Source organism: Quercus robur, chromosome 2 (genome assembly GCF_932294415.1).
Source record: "Quercus robur chromosome 2, dhQueRobu3.1, whole genome shotgun sequence".
Lineage (NCBI taxonomy): Eukaryota > Viridiplantae > Streptophyta > Magnoliopsida > Fagales > Fagaceae > Quercus > Quercus robur.
Window position 1 is genome coordinate 32,346,637 of NC_065535.1, and position 18,569 is coordinate 32,365,205.

General features: G+C 34.6%; 2 protein-coding genes across 2 annotated transcripts; one reads left to right on the forward strand and one right to left on the reverse strand.

Annotated features, from left to right (window-relative positions):
• LOC126697652 (uncharacterized) lies at positions 1 to 885 on the reverse strand. The gene has a single exon (XM_050394729.1). The coding sequence runs from the start codon at positions 883 to 885 to the stop codon at positions 1 to 3; it is 885 nt and encodes a 294-aa protein (XP_050250686.1).
• Positions 886 to 9,968: 9,083 nt separating this feature from the next.
• On the forward strand, positions 9,969 to 18,569 carry LOC126713377 (ABC transporter C family member 10-like). Its single transcript, XM_050413126.1, has 12 exons — positions 9,969 to 10,119; positions 11,199 to 13,333; positions 13,597 to 13,917; positions 14,001 to 14,087; positions 14,506 to 15,093; positions 15,175 to 15,339; positions 15,746 to 16,040; positions 16,863 to 17,077; positions 17,164 to 17,469; positions 17,760 to 17,823; positions 17,893 to 18,132; positions 18,218 to 18,569. Exons 2-12 carry the CDS (start codon positions 11,267 to 11,269, stop codon positions 18,337 to 18,339), a joined length of 4,470 nt encoding a protein of 1,489 aa, XP_050269083.1. The 5' UTR covers positions 9,969 to 10,119; positions 11,199 to 11,266; the 3' UTR covers positions 18,340 to 18,569.

An 18,569-nucleotide genomic window follows, 5' to 3' on the forward strand; every position in this document is an offset into this window, starting at 1 on the left:
TTAAAAATCCCTTCTCGGCTGGTTACTGTTATATCGTTCCGACCTGTAATCATTCCCTTTGGGGGGGGGGGGGGGGATGATCTTCTCCTTTCCTTTCCCTTGTAGCTGGTCCTCTTCCACCCTTTTGTATTTGTCAATCCTGTCCATCAATTGGCGAATGCTGGTGATGGGTTTACCAGTTAGAGATTTCCTTAAGTCGTGCTCGGTGGGGAGACCACTTTTGAACGTGCTGATGGCAACGTCATTGTGGTTTTCATCCATCTCATTATACATCTCCCAATATCTATCCGAATACGCCTTTAAGGTTCCCCCTTCGTGCATAAACAAGGATAACAACGAACTTAGGGGTCGAGGGACTCTGCTGTTTGTAATAAAGCGAGAGCAAAAAGCCTGGGTGAGCTGCTTATAGGAATCTATGGAGTTCGTCTTCAAGCTGTTGAACCATCTCATCGCCACTGGTCTCAGGCTGGACGGAAAAACTTTGCACATCAGAGCCTCATTCTGGGAATGGATAGACATTCTCTGGTTAAACTGGCTCACGTGCTCCACGGGGTCTGCTCGGCCGTTGTAGATGGCAAACGTAGTTTGATTGAAGCACCGAGGTAATTTAGCCTCCTTTATCCTGTGCGCGAAGGGTGATCTGGAGATCTGATCCAGTGCCTTGTTCATGGCATCATTACCCAAACCCTGACTAGATGGGCTCTTATATCTCCGTTCAGGGCGCGACTCCTTCTCGCAAGAAAAGGTTTCACTTGGGGGAGTTCTTGACCTTCGCCTGTAATTGACATCCTCATCCTCGTTAGAGGATGTATTTGAGCTGGAAAGGGACTGCCTTCGCTGTGCACGACGCAACTTCTTTTTCTGGTCGTCTATCTCTCGTTGCATGGCTTGATAGTTGTTTCGCCTTTGGGATATGCGACTACCTACTTGGGAGTGGCTTTGGCACGTCGGAGTAGTATGTACGCTTCCCTCTCGGTTTCTTCCATTGCCTGGATTTGGCCCAGGGTCAGGAGGATTATTTTGCCGCTAGGGCCCAATAGGTTTTGTCTGCTGAGGGTCAACTTGGCGTGGATTTTCTTGGTGTGGACTTGATCCTGCCATGCTTAACCGTCATACTTACTAACACTCAAGTTCTCCCCACAGACGGCGCCAATTGTAGGGTGACAATTTTTGGAGCCCAAACCCCAATCATGTGAAGTCTTGATCCAAAAGGCCCAACACAATGAATTTTGTAGAGTATGGGTTTAAGAACTAAGTTTAGATAAGTAGACAGAGGCTTGCATGGGATAAAGGTACACATGGACAAGAACAAAAGCCATTACGTTGAAAAATCTCACAGTCCGAGGAGATTCAAAGTTTAATTTATGTATACAGACCAGTACATTAGGGTTTCTTTGCATGCCACAGTATTCTGACCTCCTTTTTTCTCTCCCCTTCTTATGGGGGTTTCTATACATTATATAGGCCCTTCCTTACCATCTGAGCTTTACACTTGTTGATCATCCAAGCCTTCACTTGAGCACCCATCCCATCAGACACCTCTTTGAGTCTTTTGTGAGTTGCGGTAGCTAATGCAACACTGTTCAGGGGTTTTCTCTACATTAATGCGGTCAGAAAGGTAGTTGTAGTGCATTCAATGTGGTGGTGGCAGCTTTTGCTGAGATATTTTGTGTTTCCTTCCTTTTCACGTATTTAGGGGATGGGTTTTAGTGGCTTGGACGTATCTATGCTCCGGATTTTCAGTGTCCGAGGAGGAATTCATCCTTGGACCTTTTTTCTTTGTCTCTTGTGATAAGGCTTAAAACGTGGATCACTAAGCCACGTTTCCTCCTTGGACGAGCCTAAGGCCCAACTCATTATTTTGGGCCGTAGCCGCCCCAGGATTTTTTTTCCCTTTAAGAAGTGAAATTGAAGTAAATGTGTTCAATAGACTTTGTTTGTTGTTTGAGGACTTAGAATGTGGTGGAGTTGGGACATATTCCAGCTTTTTAAATGTGTAATAATCATTACTTTGATTTATACAAATTTCTATAATTTTGATAATATATATATTTTTCACCTCTACGTTGTGTTTTTTTTTTGTGTGATTATGGTTGGTAATAATTTCTATTCAATATAGTTTTATTAATTGAATTTTCACTTTAACATTGACCTATGTTAGTCATTATCCTTTGTAAGTGAGCTATGTTTGGATGATAAGGTGCTAAGGTGCTACATGTCATATTTGGATTGACATATGGCAAATTTCAACAATTAATTTCTCAATAATTGTTGAAATTTGAAATTTTTCTTTAAAATTTAGAATAATTGTAAGTAAATAAGAATCAAATGATTATTTTTTGGAAACTGCTAATATTTTTTCAAAAATATACTTAAATTTTCATCTAATTATTTGAAATTTATTAAAAGAATCTTAAATTTCTAGAAATTGCATTTGACAATGCAAAAATTTACCGAGATAAAATCTTTAAGTAATGAAGGATTAAAATATATTAAAGTTTCAAGACTTGCATTTCTTAATTTTGGATTGAATGTTTAAGGATTGTGTTCTTTGAAAAGATATGGATAAAAGGTGGGCTTATTAAACTAAGTATCTAATAATAAATATTCAAATTACAAACGTTACTATATATTAGATACAAATGTTTGACTATTTAGCCACCCAATTTGATTTCAACTTTTCATTTTCTTCTTTTTAATTTCAAGTAATTATTAAAATTGAATAGTTCATTATCTTTTTAGTGGATACAATTAAAATTTCAAGCATAATTTACAGCCCAAAGATGAGTTTTGTGTCTCTTCGTTTATCTACAATTACAATGTTTCCTCTTCCAAATTTTCAATTTTTCACAACTGTATTTCTCTCTCACTCACACATCAATCATTTTTATTTAAGCTTTACAATATATCTACCAATGTACATTCTAGATACAATCACCCCATCATTTACAACAAAAAAATTAGTTCAATACTATTTGTTCTCCACATTTTTCAATCAAGCTTTAGTTTTCACCATTTTGAGAAGACATTGATTGTTTTTGTTAGAGATTTTTAAAGTTAAGTCGGCAATAGGATGACCATTGAGGTGAACAAAACGCACAAATATAAATGAACCTTTTTTTCCCTTTCTTTTTGGTATTCTTACATTTAGTCTATGTGAAGTGATTTTGTTGTTTTCCTTCCCAAATTTTTTAATGATATTGACTTTTGTTACTCTTAATTGACTTAGAATTGGCAACACAATTTTAGTTAACCTGAGTTTTTTTGGCAAGTTTTTACTTTGCTTAGTTGATCATCTTTAAGGAAAATATCAAAAAAGAAAAAAAGAAAAAAAAAGAATAAGACAAAATATAATTTACTCTAGAGCATCATTATGCTATTAATGTTTTTATATATAGATATACTTGAGGAACTTGTGATTAATTCTTTTTTGGAATTCCAATTATTCTTTTGTCTAGCCTTCTAGATTAATTTTTAGGGGGTGTAAATGATAGCCTAGAGGTAAATACATTCTTTGTAGTGTCCCATATTTGTGGTTCAAACCCCACCATCCCCCCTCCACCACTATCTACCTATGAAAAAAAAGAAAAGAAGGTTAGTGTTTGTGTTAGTTTGAATAACATTTTATGTCCCATTATTTGCCTAAATCTTTCATATATGCAATGCTTAATTCATATAACATTTTTGAATTAATATTTTTCCCCCCTTTTAGTCTCTTTGTGATTTTGAAATTGCACAAATTCTGTTACATAGAACCAAATTTAGCTTATCTTGTGGTAACAACATAAACAATGCCTAAGGTGCCCCCACTTTTGACAAATTAAGCATTAAACCACATAAACTTCTCAATAGGGTTGATTTCTATGATGAAGTCATTGGTATTTGTAATGCAAGCCTTAATGGAGAGTGAACTTTTAAATTCCATAAGTATGTACAACATATGGAATAGGAAAAATGAATTTATTTGTACAAAGTTTTGAATAATAGTTTTTGAATAGTTTTGTATAACTACTCTATAATTGTCATAGTTTAAATTTGTCAATGTCACCTTCATTTGGAAGAGAAACCATGAAAAACAAAGAGCAAACTAACATAGTTGATAGTGATTAAAAATTCTTTGATTAGTTCCTCTTGGTTGAATGTGTATACTCCTTATAAAAAATATCTTAATATCACTAAGCTAAAGGTAGTATACTATTTAATCATTTTGCCAAAATTTTGTATTAAAATTATAAATTCTATCTTCTAATAGACGTTTGTGTTGGATGATTTATATATCTATAATCAGTTATTTAAACTAAGAATTCCCCGTCATATGTTACTCTCTAAAGATCTTATTAGCTATATAGATTTTATTTTTGGATTAATGAGACAAGATCAACAAAACATGACTTTTATATAATTATATCTAGACGATATTGCAATGTTATGATGGATAGGTTGGTCTTATTTTACTCTATAATCTAAGTAATCATATGGTTTATGAATTTGAAGAGTTATATATTGCGGGATTTATTCAAATGTTCATATGATAAAAAAAAAATTTGTTTTTTGAATTTTATTTTATTTTATATTTTCACTGTATGATATATGATTTATTGATTATGAGAAATAATGAAATGTTGATCTATGTTTAGGAGAAAAATATACCTATACGAGTTGATTCGCATGTATCTGTATAGTAATTAACAAAGTATATATGGTTACAACTTGGTCTAATAGTTCTCACATTATAAAATAAGCGATAACTTTTTTTATTGTGTTGTGTTTCAAGTTGAAGTGTAGTATTTATTGTTACTACGCTCTAGTTAAGCCACATCAGTAGGCTTGTAATCTTTTTATTTTTTAATTTTTTTAAAACAATATTAATATAAAAAAATAGTGCAACTTTACACATTCTTTAACTTATTAAATCCAACTCACCATTAATATTTTTTTTTGGGTGTTCCTAAATTTTTTTTTTTAAGGATAAACAAATAAAAAATTTTAATTATTATATATATATATATATATTTATATATTTTTTCAGTTTAGGGTGTTCCTGGGAACACCCTGAGACCAACGTGGCGTCGCCACGTAACGTAACTTTTATGATTTTATCAAACCAGTGCAATAGTTTGATTTATATGCTGATTGTTGAGTGGTCAAAATTATGATCATTCTTTCTGGTACATGACATCCATGCGTGCCATATATTGGAACCTTTCACAGGATTAAACAAGTGCCCAAATCAATGAAATCGCAATTTTATGTCCAAATCAATGAAAACTGAAAACGCAATTTTATCGCATGGTACAATTTAAAGTTAATAATGGGAGTCTGTCTTATTCTTAGGTGTGTCAATTTACAAACATTGATGCCCGCTTGTTTTGAAAATGGACTTTTCGTGTAAATTTTTTTGTGTGTAGTGTTCCCCCAAGTGCAATGACAGAGGGAAAGTTCGGAAAAATTCTGGAACCATAACTAATTTCACATACATTTTCACAACTATCTAATGTGATTGACTATGAGTAGTGCAAAAAAATTAATAGGTCTATGGGAACAACTATTTGATGTGGCTGACTATGAGTAGTGGAAAAAAAATAGTAGGCCTATGTGAAAATGACAGACTTCTAGCCACAGTCATATATAATAGTTGTGATAATGAGTGTAAAATTGGTTGTGATTTTAGAAGAATATAAAAAGATTATTGCACTATTTGTAGCTTTTCTATCAACTATTTTCACCAAACCATTTAGGATTTGAAGGATACCCATTAGAGCATCTAATTCTACCACCAAAACTTAACCATCCGAATTCAATCTCAACTTAACCCAATCAAGATCCGGAGGAATCCAATGTAGGTACCACTGGCATTCCCTAAAAGAGCGTAAAGTTCAATGGCTCTATGCCCACAGAGTGAAGGAGACAACACAGATTGAGAAGATGCTATAAAGATTGAATTGTTTCTATCAAGCCAAGACTCCAATACACGTTTCCTAATAGCTATTATATATATACTATGCTAATTATGAATTGCCAACATTTTCCTACTTTCTCCATTTTTCAATCAAATCCAAAAAATGGAAATCAATCAGTCAATAGATTTAATTAACGTGACAAAATCTAGTCTACTGGTTTCATTGTGAATGGACAGTTTCTTAAGAACTACACAAGAGAGTAATTATAAAAAAATCTAGATAATCTTAATCTATACGTCTCAAACTCCTTTCAATTATTAGATTTTAGCAAATCTAATCTCAAACTTGTCTATCTCATACTTGATTTAACAAATTCAAACTTTCTAAAAATAAATGACGAATTGTATTAATTGACTTTAAATGACATGACATCATTTACACTATTTTCAGATTTGTGAAAGTTAAATCTTCACTGACAAATAACTTGTGTTAATTTCAAAAAAATAAAAAATATACTTCGTTATCTAACAAATAATTATTATTATTCATGCATGTGCAGTGTGCACGTTCCAAAGCCACTTACTGGGGCTGAGCATAACTTTGGATTTTTGGGAATTTACTAGTACTACTTGATAGTTCTAGCTGCATATGACACATGAAAACTTGCCCCATACTTTTGAGAGAGATTGTCATTTATAGTAACTTAGTAACATTATTACATTAACCTAACTTGTCTCTTCTACTCAAGGCATGGCTTACTTATAAGTTATAAGTGAGAGTTCACCAGAATTGACAAATACTTTGTGGTTAGCTACTCTTATCTCAGAGCTATATAAACTGGCCCCATCCGGCTAGATTGGTTTAGAGACCAAGTGACTTTAATAGGCTCTTTGAGGTCAAAATCAGGAAAAGGGTGGCCGTCAAGGTTTTGATTAGAGATGAAAATACTCTGTTTTCAAAATAATGTGCAGCATATGTTGAACCTATGTCTTTTTAGGTTCTAATCAATCTAATTGTCATTTATGATATAATCATGACAATTTATTTGTATCTGACTTTTTTTGTCTCTTCAAAATTATTTTCAGACATGTTATAAAGCTTCTTTGAGTCCAACGATCAACTCAAGAATATTTTTTAAATTCACAATTAGTTTTCACTTTTCATATACTCCACAAAAAAAATTCTTCCTTCATTATCTTTTTCCTATCAACTTTGACTAGAGGAAGGGGCATCATCTTTCATTAGATAAAAATATCTTTCTTCTTAACTATATATCACACCATTTTTTTTAAAACAATCATTGGCTCATCTCTCAAAACCAATTAGGTTAGTTCATCGATTTTTCTTTTTGCTCACATAATCACTAGACTCACTGAAGGACAGGTAGCCACATGTTTTAGTTATGTACACAAGAATAAAAAGTTGTCACTTTCTTTTGCTGCTATTATTTTGCTCTATCTGCAATCAATGAAAACTTAATGATATCTAGAAGTGGCCGACAAATTTTCTTTCTTTCTTTCAATATTCTTTGTTCTGCATTGATGCGACTTAAAGCATGAACTTATTTTTATTAGCTCTGTTCGTGATAGGACAGGTAGCCACATGTTTTAGTTATGTACACAAGAATAAAAAGTTGTCACTTTCTTTTGCTGCTATTATTTTGCTCTATCTGCAATCAATGAAAACTTAATGATATCTAGAAGTGGCCGACAAATTTTCTTTCTTTCTTTCAATATTCTTTGTTCTGCATTGATGCGACTTAAAGCATGAACTTATTTTTATTAGCTCTGTTCGTGATATTTTCTTCCATGGATCATGGCTTTTCTGTCTCGAAATTTTCAAATGGGTTAAACAAAAGAATATTAGGGACATAATTTTTTATTTCACAATTTCTTAATATGGTAAATTATGATTACAGCAACATCATTTTTACATATACCAATTAGTGACACCATTTTTATTATACACCACCAATCACATATACCAACTCAGCAGTCATAAAAAAATTTGTATCAGTAGATGACTTTTTGAATCATAGATTTTGATAAGAGTAATGTTAGAACAAAAAATTTACAACCTTATTTACATCTTACTCTAAGGCTGTAAATAAGCCGCTGAGTATTAAAGTTTAGAAATGTTCATTTAATTTTATTTCGAACACAGTCGAGCTCATTATCAAACAAATTACATGTTTAAATTTGATTCATTTTTTTGTTGTACAAGTTCAAGCTAGTTAACAAGCTACTTGATTAACTTATATTTTTCCCATATATAATAAAACCATGACTAAAATTTTTTATCCCTTTACAAATCTATGAATTTTATTACAAATGAACTGTTTATATTATCAATCAACTACAAATATGAATTTGATGTTATATGAACCTAGTTACAAACTTACATAATCCATTCTCAAGTCTAAATTAGTATATTTTTGGACAAATATACATAAAATATAATATTATATATAGTTAAATTGAACTTGCTCATGTTCACGAGCTTGTTTAAAAATACATTATTATATTTAAGTTTAGCTTTTTTAACAGGTGACCCTAAACTTATGCTTGAACTTGACTTATTTGCTAAACAAACAATGAATAAACTTTTTCCTTGGCCGACCTCAAACCGTTCATAAACTTTCATTTACAATCCTACAACTTACTGACATGTCAATTTCTGACACATAGTAGCGTGGCACTAATTTTCGTTGTACAAGGATCCACCATGTGAAAAACGTTTAGGTCACTGAACTTTTGCTTCTCAAAAAACAAAGGTCACTGAACTTTTTGTTGTGATATTGACAATTTCTTTTACACACTAGTGGGCATTATTGAAGCGTATGTACTATTTAATGTGCTTTTCTGGCATGTGATGCGGGATCCACCTGTTACTTGAATAGAGCCAAAAGAGGGCATTTTCACAATATGCTTCACATATGTTTGGATTAAAGTAGCCAAGAGAAGTCAAATCTCTTTCTCAAAAAAAAAAAAAAAAAGTCAAATCTTGTGAGTTGTGTAGTACTGTAATTCAAAGCATTGGAATTTTTGCATTTAGAAGATTTGATTTTGACATCTAATATTTTAATTTAGAAGTTCAAAGTTCAACTACTGAATGAACATAACCCATATCAGTTATCAAAAGCATGATAAAAAAAAAGGATTCACGATCCCAGCATGATTAAATAAAAAAGGTGCAGGTCACGTAGATTTAGGATCTTAAGAAAAAATGATAATATTAAGAATGCAAGTCACTTGGATTCATCCTCAGATTGACAATTGACTAACAGGCACTGGTATACGATGATCCTCCTCGTGGTTCGTACGCTCTGGAGAAAAAACTGTCAGTCAGCTAGTCATTAATTCTTTTTTTTTTTGGTTAAAAGGAAAATATCATTCAACTAAGCCAAAATGGCTAAACTGTTGGCAGTAAGCCTACAAAGATTTTCCCCCATGGCAGCTGAGTACACAAAATTAGAAACAACAACAGGTGGGGAGCTATCCATAATAACAAAATTTTCCTGCATATTACATCCTAACTTAGCCAGTGCGTCTGCAACTCTATTCACTTCACGGAACACGTGCTGCACCTTGGAATGTTGAAACCTGCCCAACAGAGACCTGCAATCAGCCAGTAGAGAGGAGTAGAAAGCATTAGAGTTGGTTTTGGACTGGACTAACTCCACCACAACCTTAGCATCTAGTTCAATCACCAGGTTCTGCACTCCAATCTGATCCGCCAGCAACAACCCATCTCTTAGACTGCAAGGGGTTATATATTATCATATGAGTGGTGAAGTGTGTTCGGGACACAATGCCATGTCAGTTGAAACGGTATTTTATTGTAAAAAAATCATTTTTTCAAAACATGATTTTACAGTGTATGTGTACGGGGGTATACAATAAGGAATGCGTAATAAGATTTAACTTCATTTGCAAGGAGTTTGTTAAGCTAAGCTGAATATAACTTAATAAGCTCTAATTTCACAATTTTAACTAAAATTATATTTTAAAAACATAATTTAAAAAATGAGTGTGTATAGAGTGTGGAATAATGTGTAATAAGATTTTCTGTTATATATACGTTGCTAAACAGAGGTGTCAGTCTGAAGAAAACTGGAAGTGAGTTTGTTGTAACATGACAAGAACATTAAAGTTTCTCTGCATGGCAAAGCAAAGAATGTTGTTAGCAAGAGCAACTAGTCAAGGTTGATTTGCTAAAGGTAGAGTGAGTTTCTAACTTTCTTGGAACTCAAGTATTATCACTGTCTTCTTAGTCTTAGATTTGTACACACAAAACATATAGACAATTACGTATGCAATTTTGTTTTTGTCCTTTTTTTTTTTTTTTTTTTTTTTTTTTTGGGTTAAACAAAGAGTATATTAAAACAAAAAAACTAGCCAACAGAAATCAGATCAGCACCACGGCTGACCAAGTACAAACCAGAACCATCAAAATCTATCCTACTTCTAATGTCCTCAGGTGGACAAGAAAAACATAAAAAACTACTTTCCTGCTCAGCACCCATCTTAGCAAGGCCATCTGCACAGCCGTTAGCTTGGCGATAGATATGGTGAACTTGGACCTGATCAAACCTGGTCATGAGATGGCGACAGCCGTTTTTGTCCTTTTCTTTTCTTTGTATTTGTCATTTACTAATTTCATGCTTGGATTGTAATGAAAGCTGATGTGAATATAGTGGCGTTCTTAATTGTACTTTCAACTTATATTCATGCTTACAAAGTCAGTTCCAGAATAGAACATCCTTGGAATTGTGAGGTTTCTGTTTTTAGCAGGTATATGAATTGATGCTACCATTTTCATCTTTACCTTTTGGATTTCTTTACAGGGTTTGTTTGTACTAAGTTTTCAATTTGTCTGCATATGAAAATTCACTTCTCCCCCTCCCCCTCTTTCTTCCACTGTCGTAAAACTTATTTGTAACCCAAATAATAAAATGTTCCAAGTAATCATATGGTGTAGGAATGCACGAACGGCACTAGATTTTTGTGGCGCTTGTGATGTCAGTATGTTAATGGAGAAGTTAAAATTGCTTTTGTACTCTTGAGGTTGGTTAGAAGAGTTGCAGACCTGTAGGCTAAAGTGCATAGTCCATGTTTGAGTGTTGTCTAGAGAGGATATAAAATAATGGGCTGTCCGGTATCCCACATGAAAGAATAGGAATGTTTTTGAAAATGAATGGTGAAAACCCATTTGTAATATATGTAGATTTAGTTGTTAACTTGATCGAAATTCTTTGTGTGCATACTTATCACCTTTTTTGTTGTTCTTCCTTATTAGGCTCTTTTTGATTGCCTCTCAACTACATAAAGCATCTTGTTTGAAGTAGCAACTCACAGAGACTAGGCATGGCTGAGGTTTTCTGGTCTGTATTCTGTGGGAATTCTGAGTGTTCAAGCGAAGATGGAAAGAGATGCAGTTATGGTTTTCTGTCCATAATCGACCCCAACACATGCATCAACAATTCTTTGGTTATTTCTGTTGATTTCCTGCTCATGCTCATGTTCCTGTATATGGTCATTTATAGATCATTCTCAAGGAAGATTGTAGAACCATCACACTCTGAACACTTCTCTCCAATTTTGATTTTCTCAGCCATTTCTAATGGTGCTCTGGGTTTGGCTTACTTGGGATCTGGGATTTGGATATGTTATAAAGAACTGAAAGCAACAGGAACCATTTTACCTCTGCATGGATGGCTAGTAATGCTATTCCAAGGATTCACATGGTTGCTGCTGGATTTTGCAGTAATTATTGACAGTCTACACTTTCAACACATCACAATTTCACAGCTTTGTTCAATTGTCGCCTTCTTATTTGCAGGATTCCTCTGCTTTTCATCTATTTGGGTCATTATTTTGGACAAAATGGTATATGTTCAAATGATTTTGGATATTTTGTCCCTTCCGGGGGCAGTCCTGCTGCTCTTGTTTGTTTTTCGTAGACACAAGTATGAGGAAACGGATCCAGACTTCAGTCATGATACTTCTTATGTACCTTTACAAGGTGAAGGAGACAATGCCACAGGTGAAAATTATTCCAATGAAAATGTTACTTCTTTTGCCAAAGTTGGATTTCTTAGCACTATGACATTTTGGTGGTTGAATCCATTAATGAAGCAGGGTAAGGAGAAAATTCTTGAGGAAAATGATATTCCACAGTTAAGGCAGGCAGACCGAGCTCAAACATGCTACTTAATATTTAAGGAGCAACTAAGCAAACAGAAACAAAAAGCAACATATGAATCCCCGTCAATGTTCTCAGTAATATTTTCATGCCAGAAAAAGGCAATTTTAATTTCTGGATTCTATGCATTGATCAAGGTCCTCACAGTGTCTACAGGTCCATTGTTTCTTAAAGGCTTCATTGAGGTTGCAGGTGGCAATGAAGCTTTTGAATATGAGGGTTATGCACTGGCCGGAGGGCTCTTCTTGGCGAAGTGTTTGGAGTCATTCTCCGAGAGGCAATGGTTCTTTCAAACCAGAATAATTGGGCTCCAAGTAAGATCCTTTCTTTCTGCAGCTATCTATCAGAAGCAACTGCAACTCTCAAATGCTGCTAAGGTGACTCATTCTCCTGGCCAGATAATGAACTATGTCACAGTAGATGCCTATAGGATAGGTGAATTTCCATATTGGTTTCATCAGATATGGTCAACAAGCCTTCAGCTGTTTCTTGCATTAATTATTGTCTGGTATTCTGTGGGGCTAGCAACTGTTGCAGCTTTAATTGTAATCATACTAACAGTGGTTGCAACTTCTCCATTAGCCAAATTGCAGCATAACTATCAGACAAAACTCATGTTGGCACAAGATAAGAGGCTGAAGGCCATTACAGAAGCTCTTGCAAATATGAAGGTCTTGAAGTTGTATGCTTGGGAGAAACATTTTAAGAATGTCATAGAAGGGTTAAGGAAAGAAGAATCTGAGTGGATACTAGCAGTACTATCGCAAAAGGGGTACTATTTGATTTTGTTTTGGTCGTCTCCCATTTTAGTATCAATTGCCACCTTTTGGTCATGCTACTTCCTTGGAATTCCACTATCTACTAGTAATGTATTCATGTTCCTAGCAAGTCTGCGCATTGTTCAGGAGCCCATTAGGATGATCCCTGATGTCGTTGGAGTGTTCATTGAAACAAATGTTTCTTTATCTCGGATAGTGAAGTTTCTGGAGGCGCCAGAGTTAGAGAACAGAAATACAAGGCAAAAATGCAAAAAGAAAGAGCTTGAGCAGTCCATATTTATCAGGGCCACAGAAATATCGTGGGAGACTAGTCCTGCAAATGCCACACTAAGAAACATAAATTTGGAGGTGAAACAAGGAGAAAAGGTAGCTATCTGTGGAGAGGTTGGATCAGGAAAATCTACCATTTTAGCTGCGATTCTTGGAGAGGTGCCAAACATCAAGGGCATAGTAAGTAATCATTTCATTCCCTCTCCAATGGACTAGAATAAACTCTGAATTAGAGCATAGTATATTTCTAGCTTTCTTTGAGACTTTAGGTGACAAATTTTCCATGAAGATATAATATTTTTCCTTCATTTTCTCTGGTTTTCCTTTCTAAACATTTATACCTGTTTAACTGTATGCATCAATCACAGGGTAGATATCTAAGTTCTTAAATGAAAAAAAAAAAAAAAAAAATAATAATAACACTTCGGGGTCTATCTTTTCAGGTTAATGTTTATGGAAAAATAGCATATGTTTCTCAAACATCCTGGATCCAGACAGGGTCTATACGAGAAAACATTCTGTTTGGGTCCCCCATGGATTCGTTTAGATACAAAGAAGTTCTTAAAAGATGTTCCCTAATAAAGGACCTCGAGATGCTTCCATTTGGTGATCTCACTGAAATAGGAGAAAGAGGTGTTACTTTGAGTGGTGGACAAAAGCAGCGGGTTCAACTTGCACGTGCACTCTATCAGGATGCAGATGTATATCTCTTGGATGATCCATTCAGTGCTGTTGATGCACATACTGCAACCACACTATTTAATGTAATTTTTTTTTCCATCTAATAGGTTTTTGATAATATACTTCTTTTTTTTTTAGAAGAAAAATCTAATATGCCTGTTGCCAGGAATATGTGATGGGAGCTCTATCTAAGAAGACAGTCTTGCTGGTGACTCACCAAGTGGACTTCCTTCCTGCATTTGATTCTGTTTTGGTTGGTATACCAGTGAACTATTCCGCTCCCTCTGTCTTTCATTTATTTATCTATTCATTTTCTGGGTTGTGGTTGTTAGAAGTACGTGGTTAAATGATTAAATTTATCATATTTCAATAGTTTAAGCTTCTGGAACAATCGATAATTTAACATGGTATCAGAGCAGGAGATTTTAAATTCGATCTTTGTTTCTTCCACTCTACCTTTCATTTAATTTAATAGTTTCTTCCACTCTACCTTTCATTTAATTTAATAGGGGCTACTTTTTCCATTATTCTTCTTAACTATGGTCTTGATACCTAAGAGGTTAAGAAATAGTAGATAGACTTTCTTTTCCAATTTTACTAAACATTTTCTATTATCTGCTGGTAGTGTTGTGAAAAACACTTGGACTAAGTATATTTTAATTTGTTTGCAGTTAATGACAGAAGGGAAAGTATTAAGAGCTTCTACATATGAAGAATTGCTGGCTTCTAATCAAGAATTTCAAAATCTTGTCAATGCACACCATGATAGTGTTGGTTCTGAGAGACAAGCCAAATATGCTTCTTCTGGAAAATCTAAAACCTCCAAAAGTGAGATCCAGGGAAATTATAATGAGGAGCAGGTAATGTCATCTTTAGGAGATCAATTGATTAAACAAGAAGAAAGAGAAATTGGAGATACTGGTCTCAAGCCTTACAGACAGTATCTGAGTCAACAAAAGGGCTTTTTGTACTTCACCTTGGCAACCATTTGCCATATGCTATTCATAGTTGGCCAAATTATTCAAAACTACTGGTTGGCTGCTAACATCCAGAATTCTCATGTAAATAGAGTAGAACTGATCACAGTTTACACAGTGATTGGGTGTATCCTAGCATTAATTTTGCTTATTAGATCCATTTACGTAGTTCTTTTAGGATTTGGGGCATCACAATCGGTTTTTTCTACACTGCTGACCTCTCTTTTTCGGGCACCAATGTCGTTTTATGACTCAACGCCTCTGGGAAGGATTCTCAACCGGGTAAGAGTTAAAACTTCAAAACTTTTTGTGCTATGCTTATGAAAATCTCAGTTGGACTTGCACTAATGTCTACTTTTATAGGTGTCATCTGATTTGACTGTCGTGGACCTTGATTTGGCTTTCAAATTAAGTACTGCCCTTGGGTCAGCTATGATCTCGTACTCTGGCTATGCAATATTAGCTATTCTAACCTGGCCAGTCTTGTTTCTCATAATTCCAATGGTTTATCTAACCATACTCTTACAGGTAATACATACACCAATAACAATGAACAAAATGATCTTTTCACAAAATTTTTATAAGATCCCTACCTTTGGTAACTATTTTGACGTATTGCATGCATATGTATTTAATTTTGGTGTGGCATCAGTGCATTATCAATGCTCTATCTGTGGGCTGGTTCTCCAATAGTGTGACCTTTTAGATGGTAGTCTTGTCTAATACACAAATTGTCAGTTGAAGTTAGTGAAAGTCTGGATTTTCTGTGGTTTTAAAAGGGTCCAAGTTTGTTACCACATTCTTTGATGTTATAATGAAATAACCGCAAAATAAATAGATAATCCTAGAGGTGTATTTAAGTATTCCTCTTCTGATTTTCTCCAGCCTTCTCAACAAATAAGTACTGAACTTGTTTTTGTTTGGAAATATACAGAGATACTTCTTTGCTTCTGCTAAAGAGTTGATGCGTACAGATGGTACAACCAGGTCTTTGATTGCAAGCCACCTCGCTGAATCCATTGCTGGAGCCATGACAATTAGAGCTTTTGGGGAGGAAGAGAGGTTCTTTATAAAGAACTTGGACCTTATTGACAGAAACGCGAGTCCATACTTCTATAGTTTTTCAGCGAATGAGTGGCTAATTCAACGTCTAGAAATTCTATGTGCAATTGTTCTCTCGGTCTCAGCACTTGCCATGACTTTGCTTCAACTCGGAGCTTCGGCCTCTGGTTCGTAACATTAGCTTCATTAACTCCATTGTGTTCCAATAATCAAATTTGACTCATCTACATTCTTGTGGTGTTACTGCATATCATGATTATCAACTTTTTAGGCTTCACACTGAACAAGTGTTTCTTAGAAGCAACCTATAAATCCAACTCCTCCAGCCAGCAATACAACCTTGCCTTGACACTCTGACCTATTACCAACCACAAATGTTTGTGGTTTGACTCCCTTTTGTCATCTCATATTTGGAGTAACCAACACCTTATAATAGAAGTGATCTGCTTCTGTGAGCTTGTATACACATCTTAATTGAAGCTCCTTCATAAATAATCATTTGGGAATTCCATAGGATTCCTCACATGATATATTCATTCCAAAAGTTGGACTCTACAGTTCTAGACTTATATTTTTTAGCTTTGCCAGCCAAAGCCACCGAGGGTGGTAATAGGTTGTTTTTGCTTGAACAACCTAACCTGCCTTGCTAGAAAATTTTGGGATTTATAAAATCTTGGATGAGTAATTTAAGCTGAAATTTATTTTTGCTTATTCAATGTTATTGGGGCTGCTATATAAATACCATTGGAGGCTTTTTTTTTTTTTTTTTTTTTTTTTTTTTGAGAATTAAATGCCATTGTTTTAAATATACAAAGGCAAGTGGTTGTGAGTTTTAATCTGCACATTTTATTTAGTTAGTAGATAATGTGGCAATTTTTCATTAAAATAAAAGAAAAATTCAGTTAAAAAAGTACTGAAAGTAAGCTAAAACCCGCCATCTATAATATATTTCTGACTAACATTTTCTATTGTCAATAATTTGATTGCAGGATTAATTGGAATGGCACTGTCATATGGTCTTTCATTAAATGTACATGTTGTTTTTTGTGTCCAAAACTGGTGCTTTTTAGAAAATTTAATTACTTCTGTTGAAAGGCTAGAACAGTACATGCATATTCCTAGTGAAGCTGCCGAAGTAATACAAGGTCACCGACCCATGCACAATTGGCCTGTTGTTGGTGAAGTGAAAATAATTGATTTGAAGGTAATCATGAAAAAATTGCAAAAAATTATCCATCAAAATTTTCTAGAATTATGGAAATGTACTTATTTTTACATGGCATCAATCAGGTGAGGTATCGGCCCAATGCTCCCCTAGTTCTTCGAGGGATAAGTTGCATATTTGAAGGAGGGCACAAAATTGGGATTGTTGGCCGGACTGGTAGTGGAAAGACAACTCTTACTAGTGCTTTGTTTCGTCTAGTGGAGCCAACTGAGGGAAGGATCATTATAGATGGCATTGACATTTCTTCAATTGGGCTTCATGATTTAAGGTCACGTTTAGGAATCATACCACAAGATCCAACACTATTTAGTGGGTCAGTGAGATACAATCTAGACCCCCAGTCAGAGCATACTGATCAGGAAATATGGGAGGTAAGGTTTTTATTAACCTATTTTAATTAATTTTAGGATGGATTGAGAAATGTGCATAGCAATCTGCCATATTAAGTTTCTTTTTATGTATTTTAGAACTCATAACAATAACTAGATTTACTATTTACAGTCATATATGCAAGGTTCCTGAAAATGTCATTCAATTTTGATGTTATGTTAACTTGCAGATGTTGAAGAAAACTAATTGTCATCACATTAACATCTAAGATATAATAACAATTGTACTAAACTTACTCTTCCCTAATTGAGTATTTCTTACTGTGTAACAGGTTCTAGGAAAATGTCAGCTTCGAGAGGCTATTAGTGAAAATGAAGAGGGCCTGAATTCCTTAGGTAAGAAATTGTGTGTGTAGCTTGTCCTTTCATTTTGTTTAGAAATTAAAACTAATAATCTATATGCAGTTATGCAAGATGGATCAAATTGGAGCCTGGGACAACGACAATTATTTTGTTTGGGACGTGCATTACTAAAGAAAAGTCAGATACTAGTGCTTGATGAGGCCACTGCATCAATTGACAATGCAACCGACTCCATTATTCAGAAAACTATAAGAACAGAATTCACAAACTGCACTGTAATAACAGTGGCGCATCGGATACCAACTGTCATGGACTGCACTAAGGTGCTTTCTATTAGTGATGGTGAGTGATGTCTCTACTTTCTAGTAAAAGAACCATGCCGTCATATCAATGACAATGGTAGTAATAGATTATTTTGCATTAACAGGGAAAATAGTGGAGTATGATGAGCCATTAAAGCTGATGAGCATGGAGGGGTCACTTTTTGGTCAGCTTGTCAAGGAATATTGGTCTCATTCTGCAAGTGGAAGTGTTTACTTGGAAAATTGATAGAAGCTCACTAGATGCAGCAACTGGTTATAAGCTCCTCTCAATTTCCTAGCAAGACTATGCCTTGCATCATGTGATCGGAAATATAACTTAATTAAGCAGTGGAAAAGCTGCAAACAAAGCCACATGCAATTTCTTCGGGCCTTGTTATTAATTGGGTTAAGACTTTTTTTTGAAAACAATTGGGTTAAGAGTATACATTTTCTCAAAAAAATTGTGTGTCAATTTAA

Bases quoted from the DNA above. Each gene is read 5' to 3' on its own strand.
- LOC126697652 (XM_050394729.1), bottom strand. From the start codon at position 885: ATGCAACGAGAGATAGACGACCAGAAAAAGAAGTTGCGTCGTGCACAG.
- LOC126713377 (XM_050413126.1), top strand. From the start codon at position 11,267: ATGGCTGAGGTTTTCTGGTCTGTATTCTGTGGGAATTCTGAGTGTTCA. The intron at 15,340-15,745 runs GTAATACATACA...GGAAATATACAG, and splicing joins ATCTAACCATACTCTTACAG to AGATACTTCTTTGCTTCTGC. The intron at 18,133-18,217 runs GTGAGTGATGTC...TTGCATTAACAG, and splicing joins GGTGCTTTCTATTAGTGATG to GGAAAATAGTGGAGTATGAT.